Raw genomic sequence first — 23,862 nt, forward strand, 5'->3', positions numbered from 1 at the left:
ACGACCAAGCCTCAAAAAGTTGCGCCGAACTGACCAGATGCCCACCGGAGGGAATCGGGATCATCTCCCCTTACTCCCCCAGGGTCACCAACTCCTCTCGCCCCCCCAAAATTTTTGTAAACATTTTTTGTCAGCTCTATGCCAAGCCTCAAATGTCATACCCAGCTCCATCACAAGCAGTATGCAGGTACCCTGGAGCAGTTTTTAGTGGGTACTGCAGTGCACTTCAGCAGGCGGACCCAGGCCCATCCCCCCCACCTGTTACACTTGTGCTGGTAAATGTGAGCCCTCCAAAACCCACCCGAAACCCACTGTACCCACATCTAGGTGCCCCCTTTATCCCTTAAGGGCTATGGTAGTGTTGTACAGTTGTGGGTAGTGGGTTTTGGGGGGGGGGGTTTGGGGGGCTCAGCACCCAAGGTAAGGGAGCTATGCACCATGGAAGCAATTTATGAAGTCCACTGCAGTGCCCCCTAAGGCATGTGAGGGGGACCAGTGCACTACGAATGCTGGCTCCTCCCACAACTAAAGGGCTTGGATTTGGTCGTTTTTGAGATGGGCATCCTCGGTTTCCATTATGGCTGAAAACTGGGAACGACCATCTCTAAGGTCGACCATCTCAACATTTAGGTCGACCATCTCTTAGGACGACCTAAATGCTGAGATTTGGGCGTCCCTGACCGTATTATCGAAATGAAAGATGGACGCCCATCTTGTTCGATAATACGGGATGCCCCTTCATGGGGACATCCTCAGAGATGGACGCCCTTAGAGATGGGCATCCCCGTTCAAAAATGCCCCTCCACATCTTTTTTGAGATGTGATTGAACACATTATTCAAGGCGCGGTCGCATCATGGAGTGATACAAAGGCATTATAACATCCTTGATTAATTAAGGGAGTAGGACGAACAGATCATGTGATTAGATTAATGAAAGTTTTACACTGGCTCTTGATACAGTCCAGGGCACTGTATAAAGTGCAATAGTTCTGAATGTTTTGGTAATACATTTATCTTGTAATTTGGGATGATAAAATTGAGTTTGTCTAAGCTTTCTACATGCTGACATCTGTGTGTCCCTTCTTTTTGCCTTCAGGTTACCTGCATTCATATTACTGTAGGAGATCATTATAAAACAGACAACTGAAGAGCTACAACAGTTTAACATTTAAGACAGCAGCAAATCTTTCTTAAGCTAGGTGTTTATGTGCAGCATATTAATGGACCATATTCAAGGGTAATATTTAAACAGCTTAAACTTGGGACAAGATGGCGGCATGAAAAGGGAACTTAGTGAGGCTGCTCCTGGACCCGGCCTATAATTTTGAATAATTCGAAAGAAATTCCTTCCTTACCAGATGCCTAAAACGAAGAGGCAGACGCGTGTAATCCCCTCAACACTGGTTCAGAGCCAAAAGCGGTGCCCCATGGATTGTTGTTCACTACTTCAGGACTTGCTGTATGCGGTGAAGCTTCGTTTGCTGTCGGGAGCGGTGGAAGGTGAAACTCTCCCATAGCCTGAGGTAGGCATCTCACTCGCCCAGAGATTAGAGCCGTTGCCGATGCCAGCAACTGAGCAAGGAATGTCTACACAGGGTTGCCCATGGGGGTCCGAAGAGGCCCTTGGTCCACCCTAATGCGGGGGGCAGATACGAGCAAAGTATGCCGATCACCCCAGTAGACATGGGTGTGATACAGCAAAGCAGCGGCGCTTCTGGTTTAACAACGAGAGGGAAGGAGTTGGAACCTTTTGGATTTTCCTCGACTGAACTATCTTTTCTGAGTAAGTCCTTTCTACCAACTAAACCCTCAGTTACAACATTGAAGTGATATGGGAAGCCTTATTGGACTAGAGACTTCTTTTCAAAAAAGATTGGTCCTACACTTGTAAAACAAGTTCAAATACCTGAAAGAGAGGATATCTGTTTGGAAAAGAAAACTTCCATTTTGGAAGAAAAAAAATTCAAATTCATAGTAAGGATATACAAATTTTCAACAACTTCAAATAATATATGTAAAGAAAATAAATGGTTTACAGAGTAAAATGGAACCCTAGAGAATCAGCAAAGATCAAAAACTTTACGTTTAATAAATTTTCAAGACAGGAGTCGATAGCACCTTTAATAACCTTAAAAAAATATTGAAATATTGAAATATTAAAAAGGACCAGAACAAGCTTTCCGCCAATTGCAAAAATGTATCCTTATAAAAAGGATCCAACTGACCAGCCTGTGATTGATGGAAATGAAGCTGTTATTGAAACTTTAAATCTTACACAAATACTTGAGGAAGATAATGCTGGTATAAAATTAGCAACACTTATTGTGACTTTTGTTTTGCAAACCAGACAGAGACTGGATATTAAACAATTTTTTTTGGCATAGAGAAGAGTCCTTTCTGGGTTATAGATTGGATGTTTCCTGATGTCTCTAAAATGACCCAAAAGAGGCGAAAACCTTTTCTTGGACTACGTTCATTGGCAGTCCAGTTAGGAGGCTTGTTTTGGCTCAATTTTCCATGTAATGTGTGGTGAAGTTGTCTTCTTTTTAAATATGGTTTTTTTTGACCCCGATCATTTAAGATCTTTGTTTAGATTCAAAAAGGTAATGTACACCATCCCCAAATTTCAGAGTGTTAACAATATCTACACCATAATCGGACCAAATGATTCCTGTAAGTTTCCTTTCATGTTACTAATTCAAATTGTAAATTGTTGTTCAATTTCTTAGAGTATTGTGGCCTTGGCTCCCCTTTAAATTGTGGACTAAAAATAGAAGTAGATAAGGTGTTGCGTCTTTGTTTTGTTAAGGATAAGAATTATGTTAATATTTCCTAGTTCTGTAACAAGATTATTCTAGGAATTATGTAGTAAATTGTGAAAAAAAACAAAACAAAACAGCTTAAAACTTCTTTAGACAATGCTGTTGTAAAATTCATTGAATACGGCACAAAGGGAGGCGATGCGAGCCTCACGAAGAGCAACAGCAAAGAGAAACGTGGAGCGTAAAAGTGAAGATTCTTAAAGTCCAACTATCTTTATTGGAGAATCTTAAGGGGCCCTTTTACAGGAGCAGCGGTAACGCCAACGTGGGCTTACCGCTCACTCTTCCGGACTACCACCAGCCCAACACGGCCGCTGGTGTAGTCCTGCCCTGAGCATGCACCGTTCTGAGGGGAAAAAAGAGAATTACAATGCACAGGGAAAATATCCTATACCTGGAGTACATTTATTTACTATTACCCTCTAAAGCCTCCTTCACAACATATGACCATTTCCACTTATTCTTAAAAATATTATACTTTTATTAGTGTATACTTTTCAACAATACCACCAAGTTATTCCAGCACTCCTTCATCCACCCACACCGCATTCACCATCATTCACTGTGCAATCATACAATCATAGAACATTGCTAATATGACATCATCACCTATCCAAAATTCTTTTGATCTTATCTACTGAGCTACGCAATTAAAGCACTGGCAGATCTCTTTACCAACTCTCAGTGCCAAAGCACCTCTTAGTTCACCAAGTCTTAAAGCGCAAGTCATTGTCCCGCAATGTCCAACGTGTCCAAAAAAACTGCAAACACGGCGGCGTTACTTGTAATCTAGCCTCGGGTGAGTGTGCCAAATCTGAGGACCAGTGACGTCTAAGGAAGAGTGATGAATGAATTGCATTTATTTCCGGCAGCCTTCATGCAGCCCACAATACCGTAGTGGTAATGAATAGTCATAAAAGCGGCGGAGAGGGAAGGTTTGGCACGCTCACCTGAGGCTAGATTACAAGTAATGGCCGCGTTTGCGGTTTTTTGGACCTGTTGGACATTGCGGGAGTGCTTTAGAGGGTAATAGGAAAAAAGAGAAGCCACGGAAATGGCTTGCATGGCAATAACCTGGTGATAATCGTGCACCGCCGTGCGCTGAACAGTTACTGCCAGGTTAGCACGGGAGCCCTAATTGCACCTCATGGGTGGCATAAGGGCTCCCCGCTGCAGGCCACGCAGTAAGCGTTATCTCACCGTGTGGCCATTTTTTGAGGGCTTATACCGGCTGTGGAAAAACAGCCCCCACCACTAGTGCAGGTCCCTTTTTCCCCGCAGCTTGATGAAAGGACCCGTTAATGACATATGTTGAGAGGACTCGCCACAGCTGTGTTTCAGTTTTTCTCTGACACAGAGACACATGTTGTCTTCTTGACAACTGAACTGTGCGCTACTTGGATTTTTTTTGCTGTGTCAAAGTATTCAGTTTACATTTCCAGTTGGCAGTTGTGTGTTCTACTGATCTTACTTCAAAAGGTGGAAAGACTCCTGATGCAAGCACTTTGTGCCAGGGGCATAGCCAGACTTCGCAGGAGGGGGTCCAGAGCTCGAGGTGAGGGGGCACTTATTAGCCCCCCCCCCGCACTGCGGACCCCCCCGCCACCATTGCCGACACCCCCCGCCGCCGTCAGCACCATCACGAACAACTTTGCCCCCCCCCCTGCCGATGACCCTCTCGACCCCCGCCCGCCCTACCATCCCCGCCGTCGCCTACCTTTGCTGGCAGGGGACTCCAACCCCCGCCAGCCGAAGTCTTCTTCCTTCGTTTGGTTTCCGAGTCTGACTTCGCTGGCAGGGGTTGAGTCCCCCGCAGCACAGGTAGCAGACGGGCGACAGCGGGTTGGTGGCGGGAGGGGGTTGAGAGGGTCTCGCAGGGGGGTCCAGGGCCAATCTACGGTGGCCCCATAAATATCTACCCACTGCCTTGGTGCCAAAACATGGATGTGTTGAGTCCTCTCGTCATTAAGATTCTCTAATAAAGATTAGTTGAATTTGAAAATCTTCTCTTTTGTACTCATATAGTCCCCTATTACTAAAGTGCATTAAAGGCTTGCAGTTAATGCACATTAATGGCCAAAATTGACATGTGGTAACTGCATTAAGAGGTGTGTTACCGACTGAGGTGTTTCCAGCAGTTTCCCATTCAGATTTTGTAATTATATTAACTTATATTGCAGATTATGCGATGTAGATAGTCACAGATGGTATTAATTGTGCCATGTTATCTGCTGCGTTAACAGTTAATGAGCAGTAATTTACCACATATTAACTGTAAGTTGAGGTGAAATTCTTGCCCCATCCTCCACCCATCCTCCACCCCCTTGCAAGTTAGCTATTAACACAGAATTGCAATTACAACTGAGGCACCACAGCAACTGGTACCCTAAGCATCAGCTGTTAAGTGCTGAGCCAAGAGCTAACCCTAGCTTTGGTAAACAGAGTCCATACCCTTAGATCGGTAATTTTAGATTTGAAATTTCATGCCACTTGTAATTTTTAAATTCTCATATCTAGCGGTGAGCAAATGATCTATTTATGAAACTAGAATTGGCTAACAAATATTAGGGTCCTTTTACTAAGCTGCAGTAAAAGTGGCCTTCGTGTGCCCTTATGTCGGACTTTCCCTGCCGCCTTGAGGCCATTTTGACCACGGCTTTAAAAATGGCTTTCTCCTATTTTCTGCATTAATGGTCATGCGTGTGGCCATTTTGTAAATTACTGAGTAAGCACTTATGACCGTCCATTTTGAAGGCCGGTAAGGGCTCACACAGTATCTGGCGCTAACTGGTTAGCATAGGAATGTCCACTTTCCGTCCATGACGGAGTAAGAAAAGTTATTTAGCGTGCAGATAGCGCACGCAGATTCCCAAGTTACTGCAGGATGCCTGGGCGTGTCCTGTGGTGTGCCTTGTTGCATTAGGTGCAAATTAACCCTTAACGCAGCTTAGTAAAAGGATCCCAGTGAGGAGAATCTCGTACAAAAATAAATCAAATACCTCACTGTTTGCACTTTCAACAAATGACCTCCAAACATAGCAGACATCCACTCACTAGCTGCAGATTAGCAATGGCTTATGGGCGTTTATTCGTCCATCATCCAATTTAAATGTCACATCTAGCATGGAAGAAAACCCAGATCAAAACAGAATCACAATCTGAAATTCAGTGCTAACGCAATGCATGCTGCTAGCTTATAGGGGACACTAAATTAATTTAAGGTTCATTATCGCACTTGTATGCTCTAGCACACATTAACGTGCGTTACATACCACAAGGCTCATTTTATATAATGGGACCTATATACTAATAGTCACATCAATGGTATTAGCATGTCCATAGTATTATTTTTATTCATACTAAGATCTGCAATAACTAGGCGTGTGCAACGTTTTGGGCCCAAGGGTTACACAAGAGGCCAGGTCCAGCTCGAAGGGTGAAAGAGGAATGGTCTCCAGACCCCTCAATTCTAAATAACAGGCTGAAAAATTAATGATTGAAAATCAGTCCAAAGTGTTAGGGTTTATTTTAGGCTCAAATTTGGTCCTATACTGACCAGACATCTTTTTTTTTTCAAGCTCAGGCAACTCCGCGCATGAGAGCATCACTCCACCCATATAATTTTAGGATCTTAGCCCAGGCGATTTTGTTGCCACTGTAGAATTATTGCAATTCCTTATATGGTGGCATCTTGGTTAAATTGCAACGTCGGTTACACCTGTTACAAAACACAGCAGTTAGTTGTGATATTTAGTAGAGGGAGAGGTCGCTTGATTCTGTGTTTAGCTTTACGACAGAGTTTCACTGGTTTCCTATTAAACAACGGATTAGATTTAAGTTAGCTTGCTTGGTTTTTAAAGCAATTTGCAGCTTGAATTCTGAAGATGTAATAGAACTTTTTGGTTTTTTCTAGCCATTGAGCGGATAGATGTTTCTTATGAGATTTACAAATGGGCTATCCCATATCTATACAGATACGTTTAAAAAGGGTTCATGAGAATTCATTTACTTTTCAGGTAGTCAAGCATTTGGAATGATATCCCTCTAGACGTTAGATCCATTCCTTCATATTTGCCTAAAATTATTTTTTGTTTCAGTTATAACATAATTGTACTTGTTTGATGTAACTTATAACTAACTAAATGCAATTCCCATTTACGTGAAGGCTTATTCTGTTTTGTTAACTGCTTCAGATCGTTTGGGAGAGTTGGCAGTATATAAACAGAATAGAAACAGAAGTAGGCCGAGACCTCCTGTGTGTCAGATATCATCTCTCATATAAACAGTACGATATTACAGCTAACAGGGGTGTGTGTGTTTGGGGGGAGGGGGATGAAGTCCCAACCACTGTACTACAGTGATGCTTAGTGACTGATTGGGGTCTAATTTGTAGTGCTCTGCAGCCTAGACCCTGGTTGAGGACTGTTGTTACAACACCTGGGTAGCTGAGTTCAGGAGGGGATATAAAATAGAGGACTCTTCCCCCCAATACTTGTGAACAGAAGCTCATAATGCCAGATCCCATACCTGAATGAGCTGGAAGCCGAAAAGCAGTGGGTAGAAACATCTGTCTGCCTATATCCTACGGGGGGGAGGGGGGAATAAAGAGTAAACTAAATTTTATGTTTTGTTGCTTTGACTATTTATTCACTCACCGGAAAATGTTGCTTTGGAAAGGCATTCTTTGATCCTGTTAGCCTTCCTGACGTGGAAGGCCTTAGTAATTTCCTGATTCATGAAGGCCTCTTTGTTTGTAATGTTTTCTACCATCATCCGGTAAATCAAACACTTCTAAAATTTCAGCAATTTGGGCCACCCTCATTAGATCTCTTTCATTTTCATCGAGTTGTCCTGTGTACAGGAAACGTAAAACAGTCTTGAAAGGCCCAGGCTGAATAGATGAGTCCATCCTGCCACAGTCACTGGGCATAACCTTTTTGAAACTGGATTGACTTGCTCTCTGTGTGGATGCTGATAATCCCTTACTCCATAAAGACAATCAGCCTCAAGCATTTCTTCATCCTTAGTATCAACATCAGGGTTCCATCACTCTTTGACATCCGTAGATTGGCACCTGATGGTTTCAGGGCTCTCACATCGCTATCTTCATCTGTATCCAGACTTAATGCCCTAGTTAATAAATCTCTAGTAAGCTTTTCTTTCTTCACATTATTTTCAACTAAAGGATGAGGTTCTTCCATTAAAAAAAGGTCATAGAACTTTGAAGAGGAGGTAGCTAGAAAAATCTTATGTGCAAAATGTGTCTTAGATCTCGAAGGATGAACAGGACATCAGCACACAAAGGATTGTCCAATAAGTAGCCAGCATCATTTTACTGGTTGAAGTGCATTCTGGTATTTTAATGACAGGAGGAGGAGCTTTGGGAGGTAGGAAGGGAGCTTGCACTAATGGTTTCTGGACTTTCTTCAAATGTGATTTCCAGAACTGAAGGTGTCGTCGGGAAATCAGTGCTGCTCTAATTGCATTATCAAATACATCTTTAATCCCAAACTGATCAAATACACTAGTTTCATAGTATGGTACCCCAAGCTCCTTGGCAACTTCTCTGCCCTTCTCTGGTGGTAAAATGTCACTTTCTTTTTATTGGTCTAGGATTTAAAAAGGAGAAACATTATATGGGACTTCTGCCACATGTCAAAATCTTACTTTACTTTTGTTTACAGTATACTGTAGACTCAATGTAACATGGACAACGGGATCCAAGACACTTGACCACATTGTAAGTAATCTGGGCAAGTCACTTAACCCCCATTGCCCCAGGCACGAAAACTTATCCCCCTGTTTACTAAGCTGCATTAGCAGCTGTTGCATGGCAACGCCGAAACAGCCTATTCAAAGAGAATGGGCTGTGTCGGCATTAGCGCGGTTTAGTAAATAAGGAGGTTAGATTGGAAGCCCACCAGGAACAGAGAAAGTACCAGCACATAATAAATGTAAACTGCTTTGGCCGTACCACAGAAAGGCAGTATATTGAAGGGCATGGGGGGAGGGGATGGAATGTGATATACTGCCTTTCTGCGGTTACAATCAAAATGGTTTACATATTATATACAGGTAATATAATATGCAAAACAGTTTGACTGTGACCCCTTTCTCCTTTATATCAATGCTACTGTGTACTATGTAATATCAAAAGCAATAAAAAAAAGCGATGAGAATAAATGATCCAGCATTATATCAGGTCTACAGTGAATGCTAAATAAACTTCCATTCCACTTAATGGGACTTTTGATAGGGCCGTTTAGTTGAAAAGTAGCAGAATTGTACGTTTTACCTTGCTAACGGACGCCGGGCTCGATTAACAGCCTCGAGATCAGCATACCGCAGATCCAGCTGACAACCAACCAGAATTACAGGTGTGCGAGGACAAAAGTGCTTGATTTCTAAGGACCACATGGTTCTCACATGGTTTAAGGAGTTAGGATTTGCAATTGAAAAGCAAAGCACCACTACATCAGACCTGAAGACGAAAAAAGAACAAATACATATTTTCAAGATACTTTTTTTTTTTATTTTTTAAAGGAAATCCACTTTATGCGAACTGCCAGGTGCACTTTCCATGACTCAGCACAACACAAATGTGTGAATGCATCCCAGATTCATGCACAAAACTGCTTAGGCCTAAGCATTCCAACACGGCAGCATCCCAGCACAATGCAGCAACACTAGGAAGCTCCTTAATTTCACAGATTAGTGCTTACCGCCAGATATTAATGCCTAGTCTGCAGCAATCATGTTACTTTACTATTCTGTACCTTTCATGACTTGCTTGGATTGTCACCACATGCAGCAGTGCTTCAGCTCAGAGTGAAAAACGGAGAGTTTAATATGGATGTCATTACCTCAAAAACACATTTAAAATAAAATGTTGGAACCGATTCAAGGCAGCAAAGAAAATTGTAAAAACGCGATGTTATTGAAGAAGGGATGAACGTGTTTCTCCATGCACTATGCAAGCAAACAATGGTCATCCCATACAAACACAACACAGTAGTACTTCCAACACCTTTAGTACATGAAAAATAGCAATGTCTTCAAAAACTACCATAGCGGTAGAACTTACAGCATCTTGCATTTGCCATTTCTTGAATTTGGACTAATATAAACCCTATAAGGAAAACAGGCAAAGTACAACAGTACATACTGCTGATTAGAATGGAAGAGATTGTTTGCCAAGATTCTAGGATGCTGCAAGCCATAAGAATGGCCCATTTAATAAGTTTTAGCATGGCAACACTGCTGCATGCATCCTTTTTCCAGCTTTCAACAATGATTTATTTCATAGTATTCTTTCATTTTGTAAGTCATCTGAGAATACAACAGTTATTTCCTTATCAACATTCTTTTTTTAGATGTACGTCACTCTTCTAATCTTATAAATTAAAAAAAAAAGAATTTCAGACTTTGGTTTACTTCTAATCATTTCTATAGTGCTAATAGACATAAACAGCACTGTACACATTATATACAGGTACTTTCTCTGTCCCTAGAGGGCTCACAATCTAAGTTTTTGAACCTGGGGAAATTGGAAGGTTAAGTGATTTGCCCAAGGTCACAAGGAGCTGCAGTGGGAATTGAACCCAGAGGTTACCATGCTGCACTAACCATCAGGCCACTCCTCCCTCCTAGTTTAGATACAAAACTAAGGCTGTCAACTGGTTCCAGATTTTCAGCATAGGCTGAACCAATTCTGATTTTATCCCTACTACATCTGTGCACATATAGTCTTGCATTTTCTTAGAGCAGTGCTTCTCAATCCAGTTCTCATGGCGAACCCAACCAATTGGATTTTCAAGATATCCACAATAAATATGCATGAGATAGATATGAATACCAAGGAGGCAGTCCATACAAATCTATCTCACACATATTCATTGTGGGTAACCTAAAGACTTGACTGGCTGGATGTGCCCTTGAGGACTGGGTTGAGAAGCACAGTCTTAGGGAAAGCAAGAGGGAAATTTAAATGTCAAGTCAATGCACGCAATGAAGTAAAACCTGGACTGGATCAAACCTTCTTTACAAACCCCATTTAACAATTGTCCACACAGCTGTTTCTCTGAAGAGATAAAACTCAAGGCGACTATAGCCACAACCCCTCTATTTATAGATGTCTCTTTGTGAAAAGAAACTGAAGAATAGTGGCTTTCAGCATAGATTTGAGGACAAGGTAAAATGAAATAAATGTGTTTTCCTGAGCCTGCTATCTGGTCAACAGAGCTGCCAGTTTCTAGCGTAAATGGCCAACTGCCTATTGTCTCACCTGAGCTTACCCAACAATTTCATTCCCTGCAGTCTGTAAGATGTATAACATAAATCCTGGTCACCTCGATATTTTTCTTTTATCCCGTTGATTCATTATCTGCTCAGTTCCCTCCTTGATTTAACAGGGACAAATGTATCATGAAAGCACTACAACCTCTATAAAAAGATGCATGTACAGTGCTTTGTGGATTTTATATTAGGCCTAAAAGGCATGTGCTGCTTGTTTTATATCATTTCCAACCCAAAGCAGGAAAAAACCTGAACTGTTAGGTTTCTTTCCAGTGTCTTTAAATTACTGATTTTTTTTTCTAGTGTTATTAGCTATTAAGCACCTGTGACCTTTGCACTGGGAAGCAGCTGCATTCCAGGAGGCATTATTCTACCTCTAGCTAGCCTGCCCCTAGCTGTGTCTTCTATTTTTGGTACTCTTAGTTTCTGATTGGCCTACCTGGGACCAGTCCATGGCATGTTTCAACATTTCTGCCCTGCCTCTGGGCTTGTTGCTACAATGTTGTTCTGTTGTCAGTCCATGCATTTGGTTCCTGTTTTTGCCTTGTTTCCCCGAGGGCTCGGGATTCCAGTATCTCGTCAGACTCTCAGTGCATCCTTTTGTGTTGGATGCGAACAGCTCACTTCTGTGCAATTTGTAACTGCTATGCCTCTCAATTTTTGGGTACCCTCACATGCTCCAAATCTGTGGCTTTAAGCCACATTTCAAAGCCTCCTGCTTCCAAGACTCCAACTCCAGGTATTCCAGACCAGCGGAGTGAAGGGGTATCATGGCTGTCCATCACTATACTACCAATGATACCCCTGGTATGTGCTGGAGGCATCAACTGCTTTTTTGATGAGGAGGGGTTTAGACTTTGTCTAACACTGGTACCAGGATTGACTGAGGAGAGTTGGGGTGGACCCTGGGGGGAGGGAGGTGCAGATTGTCATTGTGGGTTTGGCTAAATGATGGGGGGAGGTTGTTTGCCATGAATGGGTATTTTTCTTTTGTTTGGGCAGCAGCCACATTTAACTGTTAATTAACTAACTAATTGGTGTTAAATAATCATTTTATCGATAAGTGCCAATAATTGGCCTTAAACAGCGATTGTCAATAATTAGTAGTTACGTGCGTAACTGACGTACACTCCTATTCTATAAACTATATACCTAATTTTGATGGCACACAACTCCAAGGGGGCTGTGAACCTGGAAGGGGCCATGGGTGAGTTAGAGGCATGCCAAGGAATTAGGCACAAACATTTACACCAGCCTTTGAACAGGCGTAACTGCTCACGCCTAAAGTAGGTGGTGAAAATGCAGACTTACACTAGTATTCTATAAAGTCTGTACCATGTGGGGACTCCATTAGCTTAATGTCCACATGTTTGGCGCCTGACTGAGCCAACCTTTCTTCAATTTATCTGTTAGTGTATAAACTTCAGTGACTTTGGACTTTAGAAAAGAATACCTAAAATTAAAACGCTAAAAACTCTCAAGGGCCTAAGTGGTACGATGGATAAGTAGACACTCTACTGTATTTCCAAAAAGTAAGTCACATGTGAAATGAGCATGGATATATTTATTTCTTGCCCTTGGACGCATGGGAGGAACTCTGTTGTCCTCCTCTCGTAAATAAGCCTCATCATTAGCATCTTATCAGCATTATCCCTGGCATGACCTTCTCTGAAACAGTGAGTGTACATATGGCAGTAACACTGGTTCTTTAAATTTCAAAGCTCAATAATCCAACCCTCTGCCTCCAGCTTTTTACCCATCCCTATATATAGAGCTCCTGATCAAGGATGACCTCTGGGAGATGTAGAGGCCTGAGGAGCCATGTGCAGAGACTCATTTGCTTAAGTCAAGAGGGACTGAAAAGCAGAGCCATGTGTGAAAAACAGTTGCTCAAGGGTAGGGCCTACCCTGCTTCTGATTTACATTTTTAGCAGTGAACACTGATAAACACTCCCTCTGTATAAAATACAGAATAAATACTAGAAAAATCTCTGGTTACTTCTGTCCTACTGCCAGGGCTTTTATTGAGGGGGGTACTGAGTACCAGCACCTTTTCCATTGTTTGCTAAAATTGATCCAAGGTCTCCAAGTTTTAATGAAAGAGTTCAGGCTCTACACAACAATTCTGCCTTATCTTAGGTTCTGTTACTGGCTGGTTGCAGGGGGCCTGACTATTGTGGGGTGGGTCCCTCAGTGATCACTCCCACCCCTGAAGGGTGGTCTGCCATTTGAGTACCGGCACCTTTTTCGCTAGAAAATATGCACTGCCTACTGCACAATGCATAATTCGCACAGAATTCCTCATCTTTGTAGACTGCGCAGAATTCTGCCTATCCCATGCAGAATTCTGTGTAGTCTGCTATCACAGTGCAGCCTGGCACAGATACTCCGTTTCCAGCTTCCTCCCTCCCTGGACATTCCCCACTCCAGTATAGCAAGAGGAGGAGCTGTATAGCTACCCATTGGCTGCAGCCTCCTTCTCTGGAGAAAGGTGGATAATGTGTGTGTTATAGGGTGGAGGGCTAGAAAAGGGTGGATGGAGGATGTGTGCGTCATGGGAAGAGGGAGGGCTGGCAAAAGATAGACAGAGTGTGTGTGCCATGGGAAAGTAAGGTGGGGGTTTGCCTGAGAGAGGAGGAAGAGACCTTGGGGGTAGACAGGACAGAGGTCTTGCTAGGAATTAGGGTGAGAGCAAAGGGAAGGCAGTGAAGGCTGGAGGGTGGGGATGGATAACTCTAGAAGACATAGTGCTGCTAGAGGGTACAGAACAGGTGAACGAAAAGAGGGTGGAGGAAGAGGGAAAAATTGGAGGCATTCACCTTGGAGAAGGAATAGCGAGAGCTGGGGACTGAACTTATCAGTGGAATGGATACAAGCTAAGAGAGAAATGAAGAAGGTGGAGCCTGAGGAGGGAACTGCTGCAGTGAGTGGGGGAATGGGGGAATTCTGCACAAGAAGGTTACAAATAAAGTCTGCAGGATTTTCAATTTTTTTTGTGCAGCATTCCCCTAGGAGTATCTGGTATATATTCTCATATGCCTCCTCGTTCCTGCCTTGGATCCTCCACTGTCTTTTTATGCCATTTCTGTGCTGAAAAGTTCCCAACTGCACAAATGTCTATATTTGATTGAGGCAGAAAAGGTATCTAGTGATTGCACCCTGGCTGTGAAATCACCAATATGCAGAGATTTTTTTTGTACTCTCAAAGAACCACTAATTAGCTGTAAAATAGACACTTATCAATACTTTAGAACAGAAGCCTTACAAATATCATTGACCGCCTCTCTTCAGAATCTACTTGTGTTTGAAAATCCTTCAAGGATTCATCCTTCCTTACATGTCATTATTCTTATTCACAGCCCTCTGCCACCTTCTAGCATTTTGCCCTTTCTACAGTGTCATTCACTGTGATGATTAACTGTGGTCATGACACACGATGATCCTAACCCTCCCAAGAAATATGAAGGGTAACAGAGGTATCCTGAAGAGAAATTACATCCAGTAAATCACCATGTTATGACCCAGAATTCTGTGCACAACTTTGCAGTGACTCTACCATTATGCATCATTACTATAACTAACTCGCTCCTCTTTCCATGACACAGGCATAATTAGTTGTATATGATATTGCATCTTTTTCCACCATGAATATGCATGAGATTGATCTGCATACACTACCTTCATTGTATGCAAATCTCTTTCATGCTTATTCACTGTAGATATTCTGAAAACCCAGGGCTTTTTTTGAGGGGGTACTTGGGGGTACTGAGTACCGGCAGCTTTTCCATTGTCTGCTAAAATTGGCCCATGCTACCCCAGTTTTTAATGGAAAGGTCTCAGGCTCTACACACTAATTCTGCCTTGTCATAAATTCTGTGATTGGTTGCAGGGGGCCTGGCTATTGTGGGGTGAGTCCCTCAGTGATCACCCCACCCCTGAAGGGTGGTAAGGCATTTGAGTGCCGGCACCTTTTTCACTAGAAAAAATGCACTATGAAAACCTGACTGGCAAGGGAGTACTCCAGGACCAACTTAGGAAACAGTGATTTAAAGTAACACAGATACAGAAATTAATCTTCGCTTAAGAGAAATAGCAGAAGTATTTACAGTGGGGGAAATAAGTATTTGATCCCTTGCTGATTTTGTAAGTTTGCCCACTGACAAAGACATGAGCAGCCCATAATTGAAGGGTAGGTTATTGGTAACAGTGAGAGATAGCACATCACAAATTAAATCCGGAAAATCACATTGTGGAAAGTATATGAATTTATTTGCATTCTGCAGAGGGAAATAAGTATTTAATCCCTCTGGCAAACAAGACCTAATACTTGGTGGCAAAACCCTTGTTGGCAAGCACAGCGGTCAGACGTCTTCTGTAGTTGATGATGAGGTTTGCACACATGTCAGGAGGAATTTTGGTCCACTCCTCTTTGCAGATCATCTCTAAAATCATTAAGAGTTCTGGGCTGTCGCTTGGCAACTCGCAGCTTCAGCTCCCTCCATAAGTTTTCAATGGGATTAAGGTCTGGTGACTGGCTAGGCCACTCCATGACCCTAATGTGCTTCTTCCTGAGCCACTCCTTTGTTGCCTTGGCGGTATGTTTTGGGTCATTGTCGTGCTGGAAGACCCAGCCACGACCCATTTTTAAGGCCCTGGCGGAGGGAAGGAGGTTGTCACTCAGAATTGTACGGTACATGGCCCCATCCATTCTCCCATTGATGCGGTGACGTAGTCCTGTGCCTTAGCAGAGAAACACCCCCAAAACATAACATTTCCACCTCCATGCTTGACAGGGGGGACGGTGTTCTTTGGGTCATAGGCAGCATTTCTCTTCCTCCAAACACGGCGAGTTGAGTTCATGCCCAAAGAGCTCAATTTTGTCTCATCTGACCACAGCACCTTCTCCCAATCACTCTCGGCATCATCCAGGTGTTCACTGGCAAACTTCAGACGGGCCGTCACATGTGCCTTCCGGAGCAGGGGGACCTTGCGGGCACTGCAGGATTGCAATCCGTTATGTCGTAATGTGTTACCAATGGTTTTCGTGGTGACAGTGGTCCCAGCTGCCTTGAGATCATTGACAAGTTCCCCCTTGTAGTTGTAGGCTGATTTCTAACCTTCCTCATGATCAAGGATACCCCACGAGGTGAGATTTTGCGTGGAGCCCCAGATCTTTGTCGATTGACAGTCATTTTGTACTTCTTCCATTTTCTTACTATGGCACCAACAGTTGTCTCCTTCTCGCCCAGCGTCTTACTGATGGTTTTGTAGCCATTCCAGCCTTGTGCAGGTGTATGATCTTGTCCCTGACATCCTTAGACAGCTCCTTGCTCTTGGCCATTTTGTAGAGGTTAGAGTCTGACTGATTCACTGAGTCTGTGGACAGGTGTCTTTCATACAGGTGACCATTGCCGACAGCTGTCTGTCATGCAGGTAACGAGTTGATTTGGAGCATCTACCTGGTCTGTAGGGGCCAGATCTCTTACTGGTTGGTGGGGGATCAAATACTTATTTCCCTCTGCAGAATGCAAATAAATTCATATACTTTCCACAATGTGATTTTCCGGATTTAATTTGTGATGTGCTATCTCTCACTGTTACCAATAACCTACCCTTCAATTATGGGCTGCTCATGTCTTTGTCAGTGGGCAAACTTACAAAATCAGCAAGGGATCAAATACTTATTTCCCCCACTGTATATAAACTATCACATGTTAACCAAGCCTACAATTTCTTTGGGACTCAAATAAATAAGCAATTTTTAACAAGAAATTTAAAGGAGGGCTGAGACATACAGAGCTTATTCCCCAGGAATATTTAAATGTTAGATCTTAATATTTGGGGGACATTTCTTGAATGCCAGGATGTTGGTATTTTATGTGTATTGTTTCATATAGGGCTAGGTTCAGTAAATTGAACTAAAAAAATGGCGCTGAAAAAAGTCAGCATGCAATACTATTCTATAATGCTATTTTTGGCGCCAGGACTTATACCTGCTGAAACCAGATGTAATTCCTGGTGGTCAGTTTTAGCACACATCCCTGGTATTCTATAACACCACCCACAAATTTTAGGAATGCCCCTGACCCGCCCATGCACCTCCCGTGGCCATGCCCCCTTTTGGGTTACACACAATGGGATTTGGGCGTACATTGTTATAGAATAGTATATAGGAAAATGTGAGTGCAAATTCAATTAGCATAAATTGGTTTGTTAGCTAATTTAGTTGGGCGGACATCTTAGATCGGCACTCGATTTTGGGCACTTTCTCTCAGATTCTAATTATTGCCTTAGCATCTGCGCTGAAATCCAAGCATATTTCTATAACAATGCACGGAACTTAATTGGCTTAACAAGCGAATCAGCGTGCTAACAGCACTTAACAAGCAATAGTGAGCACTATTGCAATAGTTGGAATTTATGCACACAACTCGCTATGTGCATCTGTAATGCAGAGTCTTTAAATTCTAATGCATGCTGCCAAAATGTGGCATGGTGATGAGTGGGGAAATGGCATTTTGTGGGCATGCCAAAATTAATGTGCACTGATAGGGAATATTGCCCCTCTGAGCCCTAAATCTATGCATTAGTATTTATGCCATGTTTCCCATGGTGTAAATGGATGCACATAGTTCTAGGCGCTGGGATATCAACGAAGCATTTTCTATATACCGCACCTAAATCTAGGCGCCACTTATAGAAAATGCTTAGGCGGAAATTTGTTCCGCGCAGATTTTTCAGGCACCACATACAGAATCTGGCCCATTACATAGAATCCGAGGGATGGTGTGCAGAAAGATAAAATGGCGCAGCTGATAGTTAAGGCTGTACCTTGTTGGACAGCCCAGGGGCGTAGCCAGACTTCAGCGGAAGGGGGGTTCAGAGTCCGAGGTAAGGGGGCACTTTTTAGCCCCCCTGGCACCGCCGACCCCCCTGCCATTGTCGACCCCCCCCGCCATAGCCGACCCCGCTGCCGCCACCACCAACTTTGACCCCCCCCTGCCGACGACCCTCTCGACCCCGCCACCAACCCTCCCCCACCACCGCCTACCTTTGCTGGCGGGGGACCCCAACCCCCGCCAGCCGAGGTCCTCTTCTTCTGGTGCAAGGATTCGTTCTGTTTCTGAGTCTGACGTCCTGCACACCTCAGACTCAGAAACAGAACGAAGCCTTGTTTTTCTCCCATAACTGGTTCTAGAAGGAGCAGCAGCGGCTTGGGTTACAGTGGGAGGGAGGTGGGGAAGTCCCAAATCGGGGCTCCCAATTTTTTGCTAAAACAAATCGATTCAAATTGATTCGCACAAAACGAATTGGTGAATCAATTCAAATTGTGAATTGGACAGCACTAACACTGAGTATCTGGGTATAGTCTCAAACTGAGACGTGAACTGGGCACCGACTGACATTCAGACTGGTGCCAGGTTGACTTGCTGCATAAAGTTCAGAAGCTGTTTTGCTGTCATAGCATTTTATGTGGTTACTTAGCTGGTTAGTGGACTGAAAACTTATCAGCTAAGTTTCCATTCCACCATAACTCCGCTCCTGGACCGCCCACAAATTAACTGGTTTTCAGCAGATTTCTTTTTGCGCTAGGCCTACTCTTCTGCCTCTCTCAGAACCCACCTCCCCCAAAAGGGCGAATCAAGGAATAAACTCTGTTTTTGAGGTTATCCTAATGCACAAGTGATTGCACAAACTCAAAGAATGTCAGTGAGAAAACCTCACAATCTACCACAAAAAAAAAAATGTGTGGGGGGAGACTATATATTTGAGATTTCAGATGGATTTTGTTTCTACCTACAGACAAACCTGCAGCTATAAATATCTCAATGTTTCATGCAGACCACCAAGGAAGCAACAATACTCATACTTTTCTTCTTCTTATTTTAAAACCCACGCACACACACACATTTATTTCAGAGATTTCAGCAAAGGGCAATAAACAGATTGCTATATAAAGTCCTTGTGATACAAAACAAATTGAAAGACCTATCTATTCTTACTGCAGTTCAAGCACTTAACAAAAATGTGCTGAAATGTAATGCTGTTCTCAGAATTTATCCTGCTTTGTTGTACAATGTCTACATGTGGAAACAGCTGTAAAGTTTTAAGTACTTTATGCATTTAGTCCTGCAGAAAAATAGTTCACGTCAGCTGGCTGACTCTTTACATGCAAATTAAATCAATTTGGAGAGCCCTCATTTACAGTGGTTTCTTTTCTTTTTAAGAAAGGCATGCACTTTTTAAATTTTAAATAAAAATCAAATGTTGCAGTTGACCTTGTCTTGAGCACAAAATTGCTCAACAGAATTATTTAAAAATATTTTTGGGAAGGGGTGCATCATGGGCAAGGAATGAGCATGGAAGCATTATCCAGTTAACACATTCACATTAGTGTGCACTAAGGGGTATAATCTATACGTAGCGTCTAAAAATCAACGCTGAAAATGTAATGCGCTTAGTGTGATTCTATAAAGAATACGCGTCCTCCTCAGGAGGCAATGTTTAAAAAAGTGTTCAATGTACTTCAGCTGTCAAAACCTACAGTATACGAGTACCCTTGGTTCATGGCTTGATTGTGGTCCAGGGTTTTCATGTTTCAGGTAGCCTATACTTCTCTAATAATTATAGTCATAATACATTTTTGCAAATTGTTAACATAAGAGCATTGAAACCGTAGGTATGAATGAAAAACATGTGCGAAAATTAGAATACACAGAGATCTTGCTCTTGTGGTAAAACCCTAAATTTTAAACTATGTGGAATAAAATTAGAAATGTTGAAAACAAGAATGACAGTTACTCTACACTGCAGTTCATTTAATCTATTTTCGTAGACAAATTTCTGTTTTTGTTTCCCATTCTCATTAATAAATTGTCCATTTCTGTTCTTGATTTTGTGAAACAGTAGTGTTTCTTATTAAATTACATTATAGATAATGGTTACTGGCATGGCTCTACTTTTCATATTGCACATATAGAGTGGCATTGTGATATGAGATTCATTTATCATACCATAAAGTGGTTTGCAAAAATATTGTGTATTTCCAAGAAGTTAACAAACCTTTAGTACTGACAATTTATTTAGATTTTGCTCACACCCTTTTCAGTAGTAGCTCAAGGTGAGTTACATTCAGGTACAGTGGGTATTTCTCTGTCCCAGGAGGGCTCACAGTCTAAGTTTGTACCTGAGGCAATGGAGGGGTAAGTGACTTGCTGAAGATCACAAGGAGCAGCAGTGGGATTTGAACTGGTCACCTCTGGATATCAAGACTGGTGCTCTAACCACTAGGCCACTCCTGCACTTGAATATATCTTCCTAATGAAATATTGCACTCTCCAGTCACCCAGCTCTGAGCTACTTCTACCTGTTCAACAACTATTTTCTCACCTCTGCAATAAAGCTGCCTCTCTTCAGATTTCTACCTCCAACCACTGATACAGCTCTCAGAATTATGGAGTCTCTGTGCCCTGGGGCAACACTTCTGAACACTTCTGACTGTGAGTAAATTATCTGTGTTTATTCAATAAAGGAAACTTCAGAAAATAAAGAGACTTCAGGTGTGTACTGGTGTGCCAAGGTTATACGTCAAGATATTGAGACTTTACAGTTAACAAGTCTTAAGAGGCTTGACAGTATTGAGAGCTTAACAAGCAATTATTGGTGCTAATTAGATTTAATTAAAAGCTACGCATGTAAATTTTACATGTGGGTCCAAAAGGGGTGTGTGGCCATGAGTGGATCATGGACGTTTCTAAAAGGGGATCTGCACTTAATTTAGGGTTGAGTATTTACACCAAGGTTTCGTTGGTGTAAATGGTCACGCCTAAATGTAGTCACGGTTCCTAGAACTAAGCTCTATTCTATAAATGGCACCTAAGGGGTCCTTTTACGAAGCTGCGGCAAAAGGGGCCTGCGCTGGTGTCAGCACGTGTTTTGACACGCACTGAGGCCCCCTTTTACCGCAAAGGGTAAAAGGCAGGTTTTCTTTTTTTTAAAGAAATGGACATGCAGGAAGTGACACACTTGCCATGCACCAATTTCGGGCGGGAGCACTTACCTACTGCCTGCAAAAAAATCTTCTCCAAGATCTCTCCCCCTGATATTCAGTGCTATTTAACCGGTCAGAACGGCTGCTGACTGGTTAAATAGCACTTAACCAACTATCTGATGATATTCAGCGGGGATAACCGGTTATGCCCTTGCTGAATATCCCTGATTAGCAGCTAGCCGGTTATATCGGCCAATATAACCGGCTATCTGCCAATTTCTAAACTGGGTTTGTGGCCATATTTGGTTGTGTATATCTTTGGCCAGTTTAAAGATAACCAGCTATGTATGAATATTGACTTAGCGATTATCTTTAAACCAGACAAAAATAAACCAGATATTCAATGCGGTCACCGGAAACAGCCTGGCATTGAATATCTGGGCTTAGCGCCTACTGCGGGAGTTAACCGGTCTAACTCCTGGGATCTGAATATTGGCCCCAATGTGTTTACAATAATTTTGTACTAGACCAGTGTAAGAAGATGTACTCAAGATTTTGGAGAAACAATAGTTTTCTCATACAGTTCTACAAACACATTTATTTATTTATTTTATTATTATGATTATTTTTGCAGACACAGTTACAGAGGTGTAATTTGAGTGGCTGAGAGGACTCTAATGCTACGCTTTGTTCTGCAAGCCTGAACTGCTGTCTATAAATAAAACAGCAATGACCATAGTCAACCTTCAACTTCCCAGATATCCTAAGACACTGCTATTTCAGTGTCTTAGTGTTATGTCTCCACACACAGGGTGTTTCATATTATTTTCACACTAGACCATTTCTAACTGTGAAGAAATCCATTTCTTAATACTCCAGCCTGCTCTGCATTTGTGCTTGGTTTGAACTAACTGGATTATTATTGTTATTAATAATTCTTCTTTATAAAGGCATACAAAAGTGAATAGTATAGACATCTATCACATTAACTTTTCTAAACAAAAATCCCAGCGTACCCTAAGATGGCTTAAGCCACCACCATAAAACTAACCTATTCTTTAGGTTTTCAAAAACTTCCCAAATTATTCAACTGGAAAGTGGATGACTCAAGGAAATAGTCACATGACTAGAGAAGCCTTTCATCTCTACGTCACAAAGGTAAAACCAGCTAAGGTGGCCTATATGAAATATGGTGATGGTCTCGATCCAAATCCAGGAGCCATCGGCAGAATCATTCTGTCAGATTCCACAGAGCTGTGGCTTCTGTAACACAACTAGGAGTAAATTCTCAAAAAGCTGCTGAAATTTAGGTAAGGGGCTGATGCATACTAAGCGCAAAATCTATAATGGCAGCTGTACATGCAACTGCCGTTATAGAATACTAGCGTAACTCTGTATATATCTACTTAACGTTAGGTACAAGCACTTACGCCAGCTCAATGGTTGGCGTAAATGTTAGCACCTAACTGTAGGCACTTAGGTGCATAAATGATAGTATTCTATAACCCGCGCGTGTAACTGCCCAACCAGCTCATGCCCTTCCCAGATCCGTATCCCCCTTGAAGATGCGCACTCTGAAATTTGTGCAACTTCGTTACGCACGTAACTAGTGCCAATTACCACTAAGTATGCCCAATTATAGCCAATATAATTTGCTATTAACTGCCAATTATATTGAATTAAGTTACATGCGCAATTGACCCTATTCTAAAACCTGCATGTGTAAATTTGCTCACCAGTCGGAAATGTGATCATGCAAGTTGATACAACCAGGTTCTTGTCATTGATTTGTGACAAGTACAAGATAAGAGACAGAGATTCATGAGAGCAGGGCAAGCCAAATGTGTGTTACTTTGTTTTCAGGATCATGAACTGAGTAAACTAAACAAATTCACCCTAATTGTATGTATAACGCTCATTACCAAAAACCTTGACAACACGACATATGACCACCTAAAATTCCAGAAATCACTAAAAACCAACCTGTTTAAAAAGGCATACCCTACCAATCCAACTTAAATGCCTAAACAGAAGTGCCTACCCTGCGGGCTCTCCCAGTGACTCCACTGCTGGAAACACACCGACCTAAAGACATTTGGACATATCCCCCTTCCCTCTTCCCTCACAATTTGCCCTCTATCTCCATCCATTCCTATTCTTCCCCATTATCTCTTGTAGGTTTGCTGTATTAGTTTCATTTTACTACATTGGCGCCTGCCTCTGTGGTGCATTGTAAGCCACATTGAGCCTGACATTGTTGGGAAACTGTGGGGTACAAATGAGATAATAAATAAATAAATCTCTCCAACACAACCAAACTAAAGCACGTAATGGACATAACACAACTCTTCTGTTCTCCGATTCCCTGATGTGGCTGTGCCACATGAACTTGATCTTACCATAACATCACCCTGTATTTATTCACACCGGAGCCTGCAAAGGCCTCTCCGGTACTGTGTAAGCCACATTGAGCCTACAAATAGGTGGGAAAATGTGGGATACAAATGTAACAAATAAAAAACTGCATGTGCAAATTTGCTTGACAAATGAGCCAATTAGCGCTAAGAATTGAGAACTAATCAATTATCAGCATGACTTGGTATTAATATTTGCACACCAATCTTTAGGCAGTGGGATCTGCGCATAAATTTTACGCATGGATCCGAAAAGGAGGTGTGGCCATGGGAGGGGCATGGGCAGATCAGAGGCATTCTTGGAATTTGTGCGCAGTGTTACAGACTTCGGGGGATCCA

At 42.4% G+C, this 23,862-nt stretch overlaps 1 protein-coding gene across 1 annotated transcript in view; it reads right to left on the reverse strand.

The window, feature by feature from the left end:
- The window catches only part of RHOBTB1 (Rho related BTB domain containing 1), a 59,729-nt gene that overhangs the window by 23,842 nt on the left and 12,025 nt on the right, over positions 1–23,862 (reverse strand). Inside the window, 11 exon segments of the mRNA XM_030203111.1 lie at positions 5,823–5,848; positions 5,851–5,878; positions 5,880–5,941; positions 7,479–7,599; positions 7,601–7,737; positions 7,740–7,859; positions 7,862–8,083; positions 8,086–8,157; positions 8,160–8,418; positions 8,420–8,432; positions 9,119–9,304. Coding sequence (XP_030058971.1) covers positions 5,823–5,848; positions 5,851–5,878; positions 5,880–5,941; positions 7,479–7,599; positions 7,601–7,737; positions 7,740–7,859; positions 7,862–8,083; positions 8,086–8,157; positions 8,160–8,418; positions 8,420–8,432; positions 9,119–9,304 — 1,246 coding nt within the window.

This window comes from Microcaecilia unicolor, chromosome 5, assembly GCF_901765095.1.
Source record: "Microcaecilia unicolor chromosome 5, aMicUni1.1, whole genome shotgun sequence".
NCBI lineage: Eukaryota > Metazoa > Chordata > Amphibia > Gymnophiona > Siphonopidae > Microcaecilia > Microcaecilia unicolor.